General features: G+C 39.7%; 1 protein-coding gene across 1 annotated transcript in view; it reads left to right on the forward strand.

Annotated features, from left to right (window-relative positions):
- Positions 1-24: 24 nt before the first annotated feature.
- ZCCHC14 (zinc finger CCHC-type containing 14) overlaps positions 25-19857 on the forward strand; it is a 55267-nt gene continuing 35434 nt past the window's right edge. The window contains exons 1-2 of the mRNA XM_009277274.2: positions 25-553; positions 14020-14143. Of these exons, the coding sequence (XP_009275549.1) occupies positions 404-553; positions 14020-14143 (274 nt within the window). The 5' untranslated portion in view covers positions 25-403. The remainder of the gene's footprint in view (positions 554-14019; positions 14144-19857) is intronic.

Consider the following 19857-nt stretch of genomic DNA (forward strand, 5'->3'; position numbering starts at 1 on the left):
GCGGTGCCCGCGGCTGCAGCGGGACGGCGTGTACCGCTGGTTCTCCGAGCTGCCCTCCCCGCAGCGCGTGGAGTTCCTCTGCGGCCTCCTGGACCTCTGCATCCCGCTGGAGCTGCGCTTCCTGGGCGCCTGCCTGGAGGACCTGGCCCGCAAGGACTACCACTCCCTGCGCGACTCCGAAATCAAGGCCAACAACCCCGCCGACCTGGGGAGCCTCACCAACCTGACGGACGAGGTGGTACGCAGCAAACTTTTGGTCTCTCTCGCCCTGCTCGGGTCTGCCCACCGAGAGGCGGCCGGGGTCCTCTTCCGTACCCTCACCCACATCGATTCGGTCATCAACAACTACGGGCTACAACTCAATGAGGGCCGCACAGGGGATGAGTTCCTGTTGCTCTTCACGATGGCATCCAACCACCCTGCTTTCAGCTTCCACCAGAAACAGGTGCTGAGGCAAGAGCTCACCCAGATCCAGAACATCATGGCCAGCACCAGCAAGAATCCCAGCACCTCTACCCTCAACACCATGGCAACCTATCCTGGCTGCCATAAGGTGGGTATCCTGCTTTTGCACACCATAATGGCACTGCTCAGGGCACTGGGGTGTGTCTTCAGCTCTGATTTTAAACCTTTCTTTTAGTACCGGCACTCTAGTGATAAATGGCAGCCTAAGAGATTGGCAGGGATCACTTGCTTGGTTGATGATGGGGATGGTCAACTGAGGGCAAAAAGAGGGGACGCATGGAGTTTTTATGGGCTCGTGACATTTAAATGCGAAGGGGTTCACAAGCTGATCAACAGGCAGCAGTATAAACCTTAACTGATTGCTTCTGGCAATACGTCTGCTGAGGGGACAGTCCTGCCAGTTGCATGGAAGACCAGTGATTTAGCAGGGGAAACAAACATGTAGTATCTCTAGATTCGGGAACAAGCATCTGTTTAAAAGTTTCCCTGGAAGAAGCTGGGAAGGAGGATCAGCTTTGGAAGTAGCTGTCCAGTGGCAAAGGCAGCTAGGTGAGTCTGGGTTTTGTTTAGACGAACGTGATGGCAAACATTTTGAGTTTCTGATACTAAACTTAAAGAAATGCTGTGGTTGCCTGTCACCCTGAATCTCTCAGGTATTGATCCTGGTGTCAGTGGTTCACTGTCATTAACTTGCTGTTTTTTCATTCAATTGCCAGCAATGAAGCTAGACAGTAACATTTTAAGACGTGCTGTTAGTGATTAGGTATGTTACTGACTGCTTAAGTGCTCTTAGCCTGCTACAAATTAGGGAGTCAAGCTGTATTCTTGACTGAATTTAACCTGCTTTAAAGTTCAAACTAAGTACCAGCTAAGTGGGTGCATGTGATCAGTTAACAGGCTGTAGCTTTTGAGGATGTAGGACTCAGTCAGCAAATAACTGTTACCCTTATATTGGGAAAGCTGGTGTATACCTAAAGGCTATGAAAATCACTATATTGGAGTAGTATCCTAAATAAAGCTGTTTCTGAGGGCTCAGTACAGATTCCATTAAGTTGAGCATTGAATTTCAGACCGAGACAGAAATGTGTGCTCGGTCTTCCCCTGGATACAAATTTCCTTCCAATTTTGTGTTTCTTTGAATACCACTACTTTAACTGTAAAATTTAGATGAGTATTAATAAACTTTATATTTCTCTTAATCTTTCCTTCCTATGTCTTTAAACAGTGCTTGTTCCTGACATTTTGTTTTAAGGGGAAAGGACAGGGTATGGGAATGCCTCTTTATTCAGTTTAAACCTCTACGTGAATAAAATATAGATGGAAAGAATATTTCACACAGAATGTAGAAGGGTATAATTAAAACCAGAAAAAGCTTCCTTTCAGATACTTAACTACTTGGAACTTCCCTTATTCGAAAGATGCATGGACCCTAGGTTTGAAAGGAAAGACTGTAAATCATATACAAGTTTTCCCAAAATAAGATGAGCAAAAAAAGATGAAATTATGCAGGCAGGAACATTTTTTAGAGTATGCTTTCAAAGCTTCACAAATAGTGCACGATTTATGTAGCTGAAAAAATCCGGCACTGTTTATGTCAATCTAAGATGGACGGAGAATCCATCCTACCATTTTTTGTGCCAGCAATAAGGCATACAGGACAGTCATTTGATTATTGGTTGGTTTTTTTTCTTCTGAACTCAGTGAAGCGTTGTCTCTTTAAAAATACATGGGGGTTTTTTTAAGAAATTGGCATTGAAGAATACTGGTCACTAAGTACAGAATAGTTGAGAGGGAACAAAAAAGGTGACTTTGCTTTCACAGTCTCTGGAATATGCATTTTGTTTGAACAGATGCAGATTTCCTTTTTTAAGATTGTGAAATTTTTTTGATGTTGATAGCTGGGTAATTTTCCTACTTTTAGAGTAAGCAGTTGGCTTAAAACAGGAGTTGGATGAAGCAAGTGGAAAAAACAATGTCTTTCTCCATTCAGCACTGTTTAAATATGCACAAATAAATTCCAACACTGTGGACTTAGGTCTTGTGATGTTACCAAGTTATGTTGTGACAATACTTGTGTTGTAACATCACCTAGAAAAAAAACTATGCCGATGTCAAGAGAAAGTGAGCTGCACTGGGCTGCTGCCTGCCAAGAGTCCTGCGCTCTTCGTCCTCTTCAGAATTGGAGGAGGATTTCTTCCCCGGAGCCAGCACTTTCTCATCACTCTTGCTTTACTACAGCTTGAGCTACGCTAAGCTGGTACTTGACGTCAACACTGTGTGTTAAATTATATGAATGCTGCTCCTAAATTCTGAAGCGCAAACCTCTTTGGGCTCATCCTTAGAAAATGGGCTGGAGAAGTGGTCACCACTTGAGGTCCTGAGAAACTTTTGGAAGCTGGAATGGAGCGGATGTGTAACGGCATGCAAATAGGGAGCTCTTTGTGAACAGGGCTAGTTATCCTTCAGCGTTTCCCTTGTGCTGAGTGTGGGAATAGGGACTAACACTTGTGTGACTACCTGTTTTTCTGTATAACTAGAGGTCCGTTACAATTCCTGATGACTTACGTTGAACTTGTTTATTCAGGGAGATGCAACAAAAAAGTTGAACAGTGCTCTTTGTTCTCTTTGCAGAAACAAATGGAAATGTGCTGCTTCTGCTTAGTCAGTCTTATTAAAATATGACCCAACTTGATAGTAGGTACAACTTTTTTCCAGAGGATTGGAGCTTGCAATCCTTTTTCCACCTCCTTTCTCTTTCACATCTTACAGTGAAATCTCTCAAAAATAAATTGTGTATAACAGTGAAAAGTTTGAACAGTTGATACAGAATTACTGTAATCACTTCATGATTCTTCAAGTTGCTTTGGGGTAGGTGAACACATTTAAAGTTGGTTAGTGATGCAAACCACTGCTTCTTGCTGTTGTCTTTTACTGTCTGCTGCAGTTGCTGACTACAAGGAGGCTCAAAACAGCTGCCCATATATTTTTGCTTTAATTTGTGCTTTTTGAGATTATTCTTGGGATTATATGAATCTTAACTTTACAGGAAAAGGTGGCTGTGGCTGGCTTTAAGTAGGTCACTAATTATTAGATTCATGGTTTTTACTTGATAGTACAAAATGAACATTTAAGTTTCCTTGCCCTAAGTAGGGAGAACACTGCCCTCTCTATAGCGACTATTGCTTTAGTCTCTGTAAAGATGATCACTTCTGCCCCTTGTCTTGTCCTGTATTTTCTTCTGGTTTTGAGTGGTGCCAGCGTTTACAGGACTGGAGTTGTGGATTCTTCAAACTTTTTGCTCGTAGGCATAAAATCTAAGGTGGTTGTATAGTTTTTAAATACTGAAAGAGTGCAAATTGTCTTCAAATGAAGCCCAGGCATGTATCCAAAGAATCAGGTCTTTAAAAACTTTTGTTCCTGGGATTAACCAGAATGGGCTTATTTTTAACTGGAAATGATGCAACTGAGTTTTCAGGCCGGTTTTGTACCTTAAGATGCCTATTCAGCTGTCTTTTATACCTTTGCCACAAAGGAGGTAGAATGGTTTTCTGGCCAGCACTTGGAGCATAGCGTCTGAAGGCTCATTTCTGTGCTGGTGTGTAGTGCTTAGAGCTGCGAACTGCTGCTCTCTTTGTAGAGGAGGCGGAGCTGGAAGCATCAGGGCACATGAAAACCAGCAGCCAAATGTCTCCTGCTGTGCATGTAGGCATCCGGGTGCTTTGATAGGCAAATTGCCACTGCTGAATTTGTGACCCACAGAGAAGGGAGAAATGTCTCAAAACTGCTTCCCAACATCTTGCATCACCCATTCAGACTTCTGTTGTGATCAACTTGTGACAACGAACATCTTTTTTAGCTACAGGTGAAAACTTAATGTTTTTATTCATTCTTGGTTGTTTTGAGGCTGTAGTGATGCTGTCTTTACAGAACCCCTTAGGCTTGTCTTGTAGTTAATGACATACCAGGACCTGCTTGGATACTGGCACTCATCTGGATGTAAGAATATGAATCTCTGCATGGGCTAACTTTTTCTCTCAAGAAGTCTACATGCGTTAGTAACACTGAGGACATAACTTCCAGAACTAGAGGAGAAGTTATCACGAATCTGTCACCTTGTATTTCTTGGAGTGGTTTCATCTACTCATTGAGATCGTTCTGTAAAAACAGGGAAATAAGATAATGCTTTGGCCACTTAGAGCTTGCTCCGCTAGCTGACTGACAAGAGCTCTTCAGTGCAGTTAGTGCGATGATCTGGTTGTGGCTTCAGCTGCAGAAGCAGCATCGTAAATAGTAAGTCTGACTTACAGTTCGCAGCTGAAAGGAAATAAGTCAGTGACACTGTAGTTATGTGGCTGTTTCAGGTTGATGTCTTGTGAATGGGAAAAAGGGCTCTTGCCTAGTCAGCTTCCAAATACTGCACCAATGGCTATTTCGAGTTTATAGCATAAGATGCTATTTTTCACCCATGCTAATTCCATAGGCTCATCTAAAACTTAGAAATAACTAAAGACTATGTACTGGGAGCTGTGTAGAGCTGATGTTCTGAGGGGTCCATTTCAAATGCCTTCACCTTTCTGCACTGTTTGCTACACGTGATTGAAGTTACATATGCTATCTTCAGAAATGTTCAGAGATTTTTTTTTCATCTGGGGAATGATGAGTTGGAAAAAACTGTTACTTCTTGGATTGAAACTGAGTCCTTAAGTCTTCACAGAGCAAGCAATCTAGCTATTAAGTGATCTGTCAGCTGCCTTTATGGCTTTTATGCTAGCTTTGCAGGATAGAAGAAATCATGAAAAAACTAATTTTTAGCCTCCTAACCCACTGAAGGTATTTCATAGCTTTAGTAGATTACTACGTTAATAGCAGTTGTGAGCTAGGATTAGAGGTGTTTACTCACTGGTATCAGTAGTTGCTATCTCAGAATGATCTCATTTTCAAAAACACATGAAACTAACCTCTGGAGCTGTAGGGGCAGGTCTTGTAGCTTCCAGCTGGTGACATGTGCCAATCTTTGCATGTCCTTTTAGTATTCTGGGTACTTGAGGCAACACAGATTACACATGCCTCTTGATGTTCCAGTTAAGAAATGTGAGGCTTCCAGTTCTGGCTCATTTCTTACTGATACTCTTCTTTGAAAGTTTTTGCAACTCTGATAAAATGGTTGTCTCAAACCTGCAATATTTTCAGACATGAGCTTAACATATAAAGGAATCCTTGGAAGACAACGGTCTCATGTAGTAACAGTATTAATTACCACCAAATTCACTTTGCCTAATCATACGTTATGTGATGAATTTGAATTTAAGAACCTAAATTAGTTTGCTTGGGAAACGGACTGTACATCCAAACATCAGGGACAGAGCAGCCAAAAAATTTGTGTTGAGCTAATAATGATGTTTTTTCCATGAACTGTTTTCCCACTTTTTGTGCAGGCTGAATGAAGTTTTTGTTTTAAGAGTGCGTTCCACTTCACTTTTTTAATTTACTCTTTTTTTTTCTACTAATTACCTCATAACTGTTAGTTGTCAGTTAAGCAACATTGAAGTAGGCCTCATCTCTTCTGGAATAAAAATGGCTATTGTAAGGTGTTGGACATTTTGAACTGTACCAAACTTGAAACTGTTTTAATTGAATCGGTGTACAAGCTGTATGCAGATCCCGCTTGGAAAAGCAGAGCCAGCAGTAGTTAACCACACCTAACAAGCATTCCAGTGTCTAACTTCAAAGGTACTGAACAGCATCCTTGTTTGGGAGTATTTAACCATTTGGTTTAGCCTTTTTTTTTTAAATGTTTGAATTGCTAAAACAGAGATCCTGTCATCTTTTAGCTGGATATTAGATACAGCAGTGCCTCTTTCTAGCAGGGTAGGGCTCTGATTCTTCTATGGACTTCTCAGTGCTGCAGTACCTGTGATACTCTTCTCTTAAGTGTGCTCTGGTAAAGGGACATGTATAGTCATCTTCTATATTCAAATACTGCAGTGTCCATTTTACTACTTGTTTTTGAGTGCTTTTTCTCCTAAAAAAAAAAAGGCAAATATAGGCATGTTATTCCCAAGAATATAGATAAGAGTTTCTGTGAAGACACAGAATCTTATTATAGAAATGCTAGAGCTAATTCATCTGTGGAAATGAGAACCACTGTCATGCTTAAACTAGAATTTGACTTTACTCTTTGGCAAAAGAATTGAAGCAAGTTGAATTGAAGTTGTTCCCTATTTAGATTTGAAATGGGTATTAAATCTAGCAAAGAGATGTTGATATGGTCCAGATTGGTGTTTCTTTGCATGGGTTTTGTAATGAGCAAACATCTAAATTCCTTACTCTTGCCTCATGCTAAAATAAATTTTTCCTTTGGTCCCGTTGGTGTGATTATCCAATAACAAGTATTGGAAGTGATAAACTTTTTAAGAGGTGTTCTGGCCAGTATAGGGTTTCAGGGCTTTTGTAAATAGCTGAAATGATCCAGAAGTAATAAGATCAATTGCTTAAGAGTAAGATCTTAATTTTAATTAAAGTCTTGCCAAGTCATGATGATAAATAGTGAAAGTGAACATTTTTCATGCATATTATGAACTCTCCTCCAGTGTCTTCTTTTTTCCACCATAAGTAGTTTTATTACACTCAAGCCATTACTTAAGTGGATATTGAGGAGGGGGTAGGAGGGAGAAATACAATTCAGTGAATTTGTGACTTGTCACATAACTTCTGCCAACCTTGTTAATATGCGAAGTGTTGCAGAAGAGACTGGAGTGGCAATGAACCATTCTACCAGGGAAAGGCTTATGGTATCGTTGCTTGGATTATACTTCGGCAGATTTTAGAATTGCTTCTTTGACTATCCTTTTACCTCCCAAATGTATGTACTGGCCCCGTGGCGGCAATTTCCCATCTGTATGCTGGCAGCGTAAGTATGGTAGCTCTAAAGTCAACATAATATTAATGTTTTAAATTGTATATAGCAGATAGGACCATGCTACACTTTGAATTCTCTTGGGAGGTTCAAGGTAATCTTCCCTTCTGGTGGCTATGCTTTTAGCTTTTGGTAGCATTCTGGTGAAGAAATGGGGACATACTTGTACATCAGTGCTGGGATATAGACCAGTAGTATCTCTTTCAAGGTCTGGTTATAAGCACTTACCTGTTTTGATATTCAGGTGTTTTTAATGATTGGCTTGTAAAATTCAGATCTGATTTTTTTTGTTTTGAAGGAAAAATAAAATATCTATCTTGTCATCTGTCTTTTTTTTGAAATATGCCTGCTGCACCAGAAGTCTAGAATTTAAGTGCCTTGAATTAGCACAGTGTGAGTGAACTGGTTGCCGTTGCAGCCTGTCCAGTAAGCTATAGTAAATCATGGAAGATCAGGTAGATGAAACAGGCTGTTTTGTAGCTTATTTGTATTAAAACTTGTTTTTTCTGTTGCCTTTTATAGAGAGTTTTTCCCTTTAGAGTTCAAACTTTAACTCAGTGTACCTTTTCAGCGGGCAATCCCACATATTCTGCCTCTTTAGCAAGCTCATATGGTTAACTGTTGGAGACTGTGTAGTGGCGGCAGAAAACATTGCATTAGCTAATATTAAAGAATTCTGAAACTTCTTTGCAGAGTGCACCTTCACTTGTTTGGCTTACGGGGCGAGTGCACATCTTTGCACAAAATAGAGCTGCCAGGTGTTTTCAAATGCTTCTTTTGCCTGTCTTGAATGGCAAACACACAGTGCAATATCATTAAAGTCCAGTTACTCTATGGTAGATTTATGTTCCTAGTATTAACAAAGTACTCCCAATTCTTTAAGCAAAGGATTTTTAGTGGAAATTACTTAGTCTATAAAATACAACCCAGACTGTTTTGGTCCATCTGCTCTACTAAATTTATAATGGACCCTTGTAGCAGGTGTGATTGTCCCATAGCATTTAAGTACTGCATGCCTCATTTCATTCTAGTAATAGTCTCACAGGACAAAAGCATCTGATCTATTATCCCATTTCACTGTGAATTGCCTCTTCACCCTTTGTGTTTAAAGATTGATACCTTTTTACCAACTTCCTATGAGAATAGGTGTGGGACCTTTTGTAGCTGTTGAGAAGCATGGACACACCTGACTTGATTGCACCTGGTGTTTACCTCTTCTTTTTTTTTGGTAGACCCTGGCTGTTGGAACTGCATGAATTTCTAGCACAAACCAAACACTTTCAGTTGCATTCATGTCCCAGTCCAACAAAGCAGCTAAACACGTGTAAATCTACGTGTGGAGCAGTGTTGAGGACTTCACTAGGTATGTGAAAAGTTGGATGTGTTTGAGTTTCTTAAACATCCTCGTGGAAGAGCCCAAATCTTCAAAAGAAGTTGTTTTTAATTTTGTTCTTCTAGTGGGAGAACAGTCAGGTATTCGCATATGTAAGTAAATGCAGAACTGGTGCCTGAGGCTATGGTTTCACAAGCAGCTGGGCAGACTAATGGCTTGTTGCTACTAAGAGGAAGATGTTTGCTCAGTCTTGCTCTTCCTGGTTTTGTAGTCTCAGTAGATTGAGTTTCAGGTCCTTGCATCGGTTGCTCTTGTTTCTGGCTTGGACTTAGCCTACTGAACTTACGCATTGGTAGACTGACATCCGAGTGTTAGCAGTGCATTTTTTCGCAATTATTTGGGAACCTGAGTTACGTCCCTGCATTGGGAAATAGCAGCTTATCTGCCTAAGCATGCAAGGGCCGTATCCTTGCCATCAAGCTTCTGCTGGAGCATTTTTGCAAACAGCATTGCACTGTGTTAAAGACCTTGGTGTTAACCTCAAAATAAGCTGCTGTTAATACTCAGTAATATGAAACTGGCAGGAGTGAATGGAGTTGACTGGGGTTTTTTTCTGCCCAGACTTCAGTACTCCAATTCCTGAGTGCACTCTTCCATGTTATCTGCATCAGCCTCAAACATGGAGGTCAGTTTATGATTATGAAAAACCTTTTTTCATGGAGACTTCCAAAGCAAGTATTGGCAGAAGCATTTATCTGTGGGACTTTCCCAGTATATCATTGGCCACTTTTGGAAAACTGAACATCATGTCAAAAAGTTTTCCTGTGTGACCAATGGGAGAATGTGTTTGTGTGGCTTTTAGCTGCTGCCCTAGTATCTCACTTGATTGACCCATTGCTTTTATATTTTGTTCACTTTTCCCGGTATAGAAATCAGTATTTTATTCCCTCAGATCCTATATCATTGTCTCCTTAAATTATAAGTCATGTTACACTTTAGGTAGTAAGCTATGCTGATTTGTTAGTATTGGCTACACTTCAAACTAAGTCAGCAAATACTTCACTATTAAACCATGTGTTTTCTGTGTTCTGTTTAGTTATTTTTGAAAGGAACATATAATTGCTGTTTTGGTAAAATTCTTACCGCATTAAGTTTGACTTCTATCAGTCCTGTTATTTTTATGAAAGATTTTGCTATATTAAATGTTAGGCATTGTCCCTGGGGAGCAAAGCTAACAGTTACTGAATCTGGCTTCTCAGATCTACCATTTTCCATATTGACTTCCACTGTCTTGGATAGTGGCTGAGCCACTTTAGGTAGCAGCGGCTGAAAGAGAAACATCACCTGTTGAAGTAACTGCTGCCGGTGATTTTGTTGTGTGTCTGTTGGGTTTTTTTCTGTGTGCTTTTTGATGGATCAAGGGTTTTGGAGAGCTTTCTAGAACTTTTTTTACTGTCCCAAGAAGATCTATGCCTATTAGTACATCTCTGATGCTGAAAAGAAAATCACTGCACGCTGCTGGAAAAAAATGTTACTGTTTGCTGGCAGGTGAAAAGGGAAAAACGTGATAATGGCTAAAATTCTAGCAATGACTTCTGATACCTTGACATGTTTGTCCTCGATCCCTGAGTCAAAGCAATTGTTTCTCTTCCTGGTTAACTCCTGGGGGTGGAGGGCTTCAGGGTGGCATTCCGTGATCCTTCTGTCTAGCCCTCGTTGGGAAGGATGTGCTTTTCATGATATCAGTGGCTGATACCAGTTTTGATACTCTCTTTATTACTATGGAGAATGAGGCACAGAAGAATTCGGGCTGAGCCTCAGCTAGTCATTAAGTAATGATGAATTTTCTTTGTTATTTTTAGTTATGGCTACTACTTCAACTTGAAATTCGAGAGATAAGCTAGGTTTTAATCTGGAAAATCAGAAGTTCATCTGTGAGCCAGATGCTTTGCTATGGAGGGACTAGACGCAACATTAAAGTTGAATGAAAATAGTTTAAGAATCTCTTCTGCACCCATTTGAGTGGTGCATCTTCTACAGTCATGGAATAAGCCTACAGGCCACTCTGATGTTAAAACAATTCATGAATAATCTAATGAAACTATGGATAGATGCAACAGAGGGCTTTCCTTCTCCCTGGCCCTCTACAAAATGCTGTGCTAAGGAAAAGATTAGGTAGAGTGAAGAATATTTCTATTGCTTTAACTCTAAGGTTGCTGTTGTATTTGATTAGTCTTCGTGGACTGTTTCTGCTGATGTTCTCAAATAATTTAAGTTGAAAAATCCAAGGTCTTCTGTTCAAGTGTCTGATGCTGTGCCCTCTGAGACCTTGAATGATTCGTGAATTTTTCTGCATTTATAAAATGTCACTCCTGTGGTTTGTTAGGATATATAGCCTGAACATTTCTGGTTTCCATGATGCCAACTTATCCACCGTCACTGTGGACTGTTACTGCTTTAGAAAACAAGCCTTTAACAGTTCTTGAACAGCAGATGCTTATTCTTTAATGGCATCTTGGCTTTCCTCAGAGATGTTACAGATCCTAAAAGGTCCAAAGCAATTTGCTTACCAGTTCTCAGACTCTCTATCTCACTGGAATGCCTTGTTCTTCATTCAGAATCTAGTGACTACTTATTAGTAGTTGTTTGTGCTGAGCCCGAACTAGGGATTGCAGTAATGTTCAGATATGGTGAACATTCCAGAGTGTACCTGATACTGAGTTTCTACAGTTGAATTTGGACAAGTCCTTCCTGGGCATCTACTGTTAAGCTTTTGCCAGTGTTTCTCCCAACCCTCCCAGGACACTGTCTTCTGCAGTTCATAGCTGATGGGTTATTGTTTCTCCGTTTTGCTTGGCCTCAAATTAAAAAAAAAAAGCAAGCTGTTACTATTTTGGAAAGAAAACTTTGATTTGCAAAACACTCTTCATGATTTTACTTCTCCTAAACAAATCCAAACCTTTGCAGTATTGGTATGTTTAAGTCAGTGGAAAAAACTATTTAAAATTTGGAATGAAAGCTTTAAGCAGTCAGATTCACTGGTTATAACACCATTCAGCTCACTAACAAAGCACTCCATTTGGAATTAATCAGAGCTTTGTGATTTTTCTAGGCCAATTTGAAACTGCTTTGCTTTGATGTGCGACTGAATCAGATAGTATATGAGCTCAGTCAGTCAAGACATATGGGCTAAATTAATCTTTACCAAGTATATAAAAATTAAATCTTTATGGAAAGAATTGGAGATTATGTATAAACAAAATGCAAATTGTAAACTGCACGCAATGCTTATTGTAAGGATAGTGGAGAGAAGGGAATACAAGATAGGAGGCAATCTATTGTAACAAACTGCTTGTTTAGAGATTTTTCTGAAACCATGTGGCTATGTTCTTACTCAGTTTCAAGTACTGTAAGTGTTTATATTTGCTGATGGTTCTGAATATTTGGAACCTGGTTATTTAGGATAACATAGTCCTGCCTGAATCTAATTTTCCAGCTTGCTCTGTTACTTGGTTGCTCTTCCGAACTCTCCCAGTGCCAGGAGGATGATGGTGTCATTGCTCAGTCCGCTGGAACTTCCTCTCAGCAGCAATCCACTGGAGGGAGAGTTTAATGAGCTCCAGGAAAGAGACGGTGTGAGCTAAGTTCTGGTAAAGACTGACTTTGGCAAGGAGATTTAAACTATTCCCCACCCTCCCCCCAAGCTTAAAGTTTAATGGCTGGTCTTTCTGATGTGAGAGCTTGATACTAAGTTTTTGTTACTGGTGGAAAGCTGTGCTGAAGAAGCATACAAGTAAACTTCATTGTTGATCAAAAAGTAGACTAACAGTGCTGAAAAGGAAAGCAGGTACTTGTAATCCTGCTTTCTTCTGACACTCATCTGTCTGTCTTGATTGATTTCTTTGCACATATAAGCTTTTTTATGGATGTCAAGTATACCAAGTCTTTCACTTGTGCTACTGCCTTAAACTGCATCTAAATCTGTAAACAGCAGTCTTAAAATGGAGCTTACAATAGGTAATTGTATAGCGGTAGGGATGTGCTGGTTTTGACTTGCACTGTGTATTCCAATTGATGTCAATATGTAAGGCTAATGGTAGGGTGAGCAAAGTATTGTTTTGAGCCTAAATTGTCCTAACTCCTGGCACTGTCTCAAGGAATCAGGATCTGAGTGAGCCTTTTTCCTTACAGGGACCTGTAGTCACTGGTATTAGTCACCATGAATAAAGGATAGCTTCTTTTGTATGTAAAGTTGTACATTTTCTCCTGTGATTTGTGAAAGGCTAAAATCCCCGTTAAATTCTAATTACAATTCTCCATACCAGGATTTCACTTGCTTCAAAATGTGGCAATTGAAATTCAAGTAATGCATTAGTTAGTATGAGTGTTTTTGTTAGTCTTAACTAGTTCTTTAAAGCACACTTTCCTGTTTAAGATACTCAAACCCTTGTGTTCAGTACTGCTAATGTAACTGTTCATCCACTTCTGCTTCTCATTACCTAGAAAACAAGAGAGTAATTGCCTTGCTTCTGAGGCAGGCATTGAATGTTATACTACAAGTAATAGATGTTTATGTGTTGCTGCATAATTGTGAATACTCTTGTGGACAGCAGCTGAAGTGGGCAGTGTTCAATTCTGCTTTTTCTAATGACTTATGTTTGTTTCTGTAGTTTTAAATAATGGTGACAATATGTTTTCTTATGCTAAATGCAGTTTAGAAGGTACGTATTAGGCCATGAAGCCTGTTTTGATGATGCAGCCTTCTGCTTGGGCATTTTTAGTGTGTAATTTTTCATTGAAATATGATCATGATACAGGCTTTTAAATGGCAAAGACAAGAAAATTAGTTTTTTGCTAAATTGGAATTCATTCCTTGTAATCTGTGTGGAAATACTTTGAAATGCCTTGAGTCTGCATCTGTGTAGATAGGTGACATAAAACTGGTATTTTCCAAGAGCCCTTTTCCCCTAGTCGTCTTGTTGAAAAGTTAAGAACTGCAGTGTGGAGAGGTTAAGGGTCTTGCAATATCTCTACAATTGACTGCTGTGTGACTATTGTTTAAAAAAGAATTATACTTTAAGTAGCTTTACAGATTAGCCAAGATAATCTAGATTTGTGAATAGCTGCTGACTAAAACAACTTCCCTGAACTGTTACTTGTGGAATATCAATAGTAACCCCTTGGTTTTAAAAGCAGCAAATGTCTCCTAACTGCCTTCAAAGTGGTTCTGCTGACTCCGGAGGAAGGTGGGATGTTTGCGCATTCCCTCAGTTTATTTTATTGGATTTTTGTTTTTTCTTTCCAGGTCACTCCAAGGTCCGAGACCCCCATCAACAGTGTCAGTAACAGTTTGGAAAATGTACTACATACATCAACACATTCCATTGAGGAGTCATTACCCAAGAGGCCTTCGGGGAAACACTCCAAAGGTGTGTCCTTTTCCGCATGCATACTTCCAATGGGGGAACGAACTCGTATTTCTTGATGGTGATTAGCATCATTTTAATTGTGATTGGAGACTGGAATTTTGCTTCTTTACTTCTGGGTTGGGTTGAGCAAAGGAAGTCATAGAAGGGTTTTTGTAGGAAGTGTTAGCATATCGGTGAAAAATGGTCAGTGAGAGACAAGTATGCTTATTCTTCTGTTGGGAAATAAGCAAGAAAGCTCCTTATGAGTTGAAATACCAGCTTAGTTCTCATGAAATACTATATTCTCAAAGAGTGAATATCCCTGACACTCCATCTCTTATCCTTATAGTAGCAGGTTATTTCTTGGATGGCGCATATGGTGATGAGCGTTGCTTTACTGGGGAGAAGAGAAGGCATTTAAAACAGCAGTTAGGCATGTCCACCTCTCTCTTGGTTCCCAAAAATGTGTAAGTGAGAAACTGAGGGAAGAGGAGTGGAAGATAGGGTGAGCTTGCACCTTTTTCAGCACACGCATGCACCCTGAATGTTGTTACCAAATAAGTCTTATTTTTGTAATGCTATATTGCATGCTGACCTGGCTAAAAACTGGGCTTAGTAAATTTGAGTTAATAAGTACGCATTCCATTTCCACACTCCAGGCTATGATTACAAATGCTAAAATGTCTAGGTTAAAATGTGACTAACAGTATTTTTGTTTAATGCATACAAAAAGCATTGTAAAGTGAGGAAGATCTTTGAACTGTGAGCTGCTATTTGTGTGGAACAGCTTTTGTGAACTCTTTGTGGTATTAATAAAAATAGCTCTGTGTGGCAGAACTAATGCAGGGGAAACATACCATCACATCAGCAGCACTAGAATGTTGCCTTCAAAATATTGTCATGGGCGGTATAATTTTTTTTTGTTTGGAATTGGTCTTCAGAGTTCTGTTTCCTTCTCTGCAACTGGCTTGCTGTATAACCTTGTAAATGTAGTTTAATACTACGTAAATGGTGATCAAGAATTTCAAAGCACATCTTCACTCTGAGGAACTGATACAGATTGGAAAGGGTTAAATGTCCCAAGGAAATGTTCCTAGCTTGCCTCCACTAGACCTCCTTTTCTGTGACATACTCAACTATAATCCCAGTAGCTGTAAGTAGCAATAATTTTTTACAGCAGAATAGTGCTGTAAGTAGCTATTTCTCCAGCTGTAAAAGCTATCAGGGTAGAAGAAAATGCAACACTAAGCAGAAGCATGGCTAGGTTTGTGGCTTTCATCTGATTAAAAATAGGACAGGGTTCAACACTGTTTTCATTTGTACTCAAGTGATTGCTATTCCAGTACCATATATGCCAAGATTAGTCATGGTACACTGTGGAAAATTAATTAGGTTTTCCTCTGATCTGTTTTCTCTTATTGAATACCTGCTTAGTTTTCAGAGAATGTAGCTTTTTAATTTATAGATTGCCTTAGTGATAGTTGGTAAAAGGAGTTGTGGAACAAATACAGTTTTCTTACTAACTGCTATTCTGCTTTCTGGTTCACCAGCAGCAAAGATTGTGTTGAGTTCTCCTTGATATATGATGATCTGTCTGGTAGGGAGTTCTGCCTCTTAACGTTGGAGTACAACTGAAGATTATTTGCCAGCCTGGAGCTGGCACTTACAGACTTTTAATTCTTGTAGCAAACAGACACATCTCTTAAGTTAGCGGGTTCTGCTAAATTTTTAACCTAGAGCACATGAAAGTCAGTCATGAGAATATGGGATGGACAGGTTGCTCGACCAGTTGTGTAATTCTTGTGTTGATATTTTCTAGTGAGTCTTGTTTCAGACAGCTTGAGAGGACAGGATTTCTTCTCACTTGTGGTCAGAAATAGTGAGCTGCCTAAGTTCGTCATTCCTCTCTTGGCAAAGTACTGGAGCTGGAAGCGTCTCAGTTAAAAAGGCTGTAGCTGAAACAGGAGAAAAATGAGAGAACTCACGGAAGGTGCAGTATCCGTTGTGCTTAGTTGGATTAGAGACAGTTTGTATTAATCCAGTGAATGGTTTTAATCCCGATTTGTAGAAGTGTCAGTAATATAACATACTCTGTATATAGTTGAACAGTGAATGGGTTTGTAGTCGGCTTGGACCTGAAAGCTATCAGTGACTGTATTTTTCCTTAATCCACACTTTGAAAGTAGCTTTTAGCATAAAATATTTCAAGTTTCTGCACGGGAGAGAGATGAGAAGAGTGGAGTATATTGCTGAATACTCTTTAACAAACTGTGGTGGAAGTCTGTATGCGCTTGTGTTTGCATTAAGTGGTTAGCTGGAAACATTCACGCATGCTTCCTGTAGAGACTTGTCAAATACATAACTTCTGAATAATTTCACCATCCTATCTGCACAGAATATTGCTGCCTTGGGAAACGAATTTATAAAATGAGTGCCAGTCTGAGAAGTCCATAAACCTTTCCTTTTATCTCAGAGGCCCAGCTAACCGTGGGAACACTGTCAGGCATTGGGGTACTGGATCCATGCTGTAATGCCCAAGTTGTTGGGAGTGCTGACCAGCTGGGGGCAAATCAGTATTTTGATATGCCTATCAATATTTAGCAAAATTCACCAATTTTTCTGTGCTGGTCCTTCAGTCTTAGCTAAAGCCCCTTCTGCATGTATCGGTGCTAAAGCAGGGTAAACCAGGTGGACACTTCTGCAAAGAGTTGTGACGCTAGGAAGATCCTGTACCTGCTGACATAAGCGTGTCAGGTATCTGTGCTTTATCTGGGCTTTTCTTTTGTAAAATAAAGTTCAAAGATTTGGCCTATGCAAGTTTAGAAAAAATACGGATGGGTATTGACATAGAAGGATGTGGACCTCTTCTGAAGTCTAATAGCTGTAACATGCAGTATAAATAGTGCTTTTTACTCATATTTTTTGATGGATGATTTAGGATTGTTCAAACCTGTTTTCACAGATGTGGAACTGGAGGTTTCTTCTACTTTAACTGGAGGTAACTTCAGGAAGCAGAGCCTTTCCCTGTTCTTGGGGACTGGCTATTGTTGTGCTTGTAAGCTGCAGACAGGCTCATTTACAGGTTTTAAGGTATTGACAGATCTCGCTGGTCAAGGAGAGCAGAGGCAAATACAGAGAGGTTCTTGTGTCACATGTAATTGAAATTCCAGGATGGATGTGTTGCTAGATCTTTTTTCCACTGTTTCTAGAATGTAGTCAGGTTTTAACTATGGCTTTAATACTGATCCGAACAAAACAAATCAAATTCAAATGAAGGTTGGGCATTTTTTTGCATACTGGGTGAGTTGAGTGCCACACTTTCTTGTGTTGCCCTGGGCTTTTTTCCGCAATACTACAAGAATTGAACCAGTGCAAATATAGCTGCAGAAGGTGTCAGTGTCAGAAATGTTGGTTCTGGTTTCAAAGATGAGATTCCATGCTTGCAAATGCATGCCTGATAGGCACATACTTTAGCAACAGTGCAGCCATGTAGTGACGGTCCCTTCTATAGGCAGGTTTGTGTTTCCCAGCACAATGCCAACAAAGTCAACAAACTTACTTGGAGGGATTCTGATAAAGGCACGGTCGTCTTAAATTTAGGATTTTACCCTACGTTTTTCTGGGGAACCACCTTAGAACTTTTTCCTAGTAGCAAGTGACCCAGGTGGTTAAAGAAGGTCACTGGTTAAAAATAGTATATTCGCTAGCAACTTTTGTTTTGCAGGCAATCCTGCGCTGGTAGCTAAGGGAAATTCAGTTGTTATGCCAAAGTCCAGAAGGAGCTATCTGACCTACGGGAAGTCCTATTCACAGAGCTAATTTGTAACAAGCCCATGGATGTAGAGTTGTTCTGACCTTGTGTGGCAATTCCCAAAAGAGAGTAGTTACGGTTATCAAAGCTGAATGAAAAATTCAGCTTATTTTTTATTTTTTAAAAAAGCGATGGGAATTTCCTGTACACCAGAGATGTTATTAATTACTGTTTCTGTAAGGTTCCAAGCAGAACGATTTGGCCATTAGGTGGATAGCACTGTAGGCAAGTACTACTCTGTGCATGTGACATATTTTAGCAATGTGTTAAACATGGTCAGTGACCACAGCGTATTTTCCGAAAGCACAGTGGAATAAAGTACATTAGACCAGATGTTGAAGTGCAGAACAAAAGAATCTTTATTATAAAGGCAATGTAAATTGCAAAACATTACAGTACGAAGACTGTGCAGTCTTCGTACTGTAATTTCTCATAATACTGAGTAAAATTTTGATTTGTCACAGCCTCTGTTTTAAATTTTCTGCAGTGGAAGTTCTGTATTGGCATTTGTAAGATGCTCATTACTGCTATGAGGCTTTGCAGGTGGCACTTACCACTGTTTTTCTCCATAAAGCAGCCTGGAAGATGGTTTCCTCGACTGAACAAGTCTCATTTTCTGCGAAGTGGCAAAGATTCCCCTATTCTTGGTGTTTCCTGTATATTTATCTTGCCTTTCTGCTGTTGCCACACAAAACCTCAAAATTGTCTTCAAGCCAGTCTGATTTCAAATGAAGCAACTGTTGAAATATGATCCTTATATAGTGAAGCTGAATCACAATTCTTGCAACACATGCATCTAATGATAGGCACAAACTGCTTTCTGTGGACAGAGAGGAGTAAAGCTTTTAGATGTAAAATGGGTGCAGTAGGCTTTATTCTACAATCTGTACTCCATTTAGTACTCCTGCTGAGCACAGTAAAACTTCTTGCTTAATTGAAGGTATGCTATTAGTCCATATACAGGGTCCTGCAAAGCCTTGACAGTGTCCCAGGCTAGAATAAATACATAGAATAGCACATGACTTACTGGACAAAAGGAGCTGCAGTCTGTGGACATGAAGAAAAACAAACTTCAGAGAACATGTGTCTCAGAAATGTATTGATTTAATTTTGGATTAATATTAGGATGTAAAATATATCCTTGTTTGCAGTAATCCTGTCGACCTCAGGTAGGATATGAGTTGCAGGTAGGTTAAGCTGATTGTTACGTGCAGGAAGCTTTGGTATCTAAATTGTTTCGTTATAATAGTCAGCAGAAATGTGTGGTATAAGCTATCCAGAACTTCTAACCACTATTTTTGTTACCCAATTTATTTTCCTTGGCAAAATGTATTTGTATGGTCTTGCACCTTTTTTTGTCTCCCACTTCCTTGACTCATCCTTTTTCCACAAGAAACTAGACTGGAGGAGCTCTCTTAGTTAACGGCAGTCAACAGTCTTTTCCTCCTGAAATGTTAGACACCAGTTGTTCAGCCTATTGAAGGCAGGGAGAAAATACAGGGGGAGGAAAAGAGCTCTGAAATCCTTTTGGTTCAGGGTCCAGACTTCATAGTGCCTTGTTCTGCATCAGTTGTGTAGCTGGATTACTCTATTTTTAAGTAAATACATCATCTCCAACAATATTGGGTCAACTACTGTTAGGGTAGGGCTTAAAGAAATATTTGGGCTATGCTAATCCTTCAGGAAAAATCCTCCCTCTACCAACTGTATATAATTTTTCAGCTGTTTGTATATGTCTTCATTTTATCTCTGAAGTAGAACTCTGCTTCTAAACTTCAACAATGTAGGTTGTTAGATCACACACAAGGCATTGCATTCCTGACTTACTGTCTCTAATATACTAGTTGTTTTATAAGTATCAAGTATTTAGAGTTAATTCTAGCAATCAAACCCGAGGATTAGTGTACTTAAAAAAAAAAAAAAA

The sequence above is a fragment of the Aptenodytes forsteri genome, unplaced genomic scaffold (genome assembly GCF_000699145.1).
Source record: "Aptenodytes forsteri isolate BGI_AS27 unplaced genomic scaffold, ASM69914v1 Scaffold50, whole genome shotgun sequence".
Lineage (NCBI taxonomy): Eukaryota > Metazoa > Chordata > Aves > Sphenisciformes > Spheniscidae > Aptenodytes > Aptenodytes forsteri.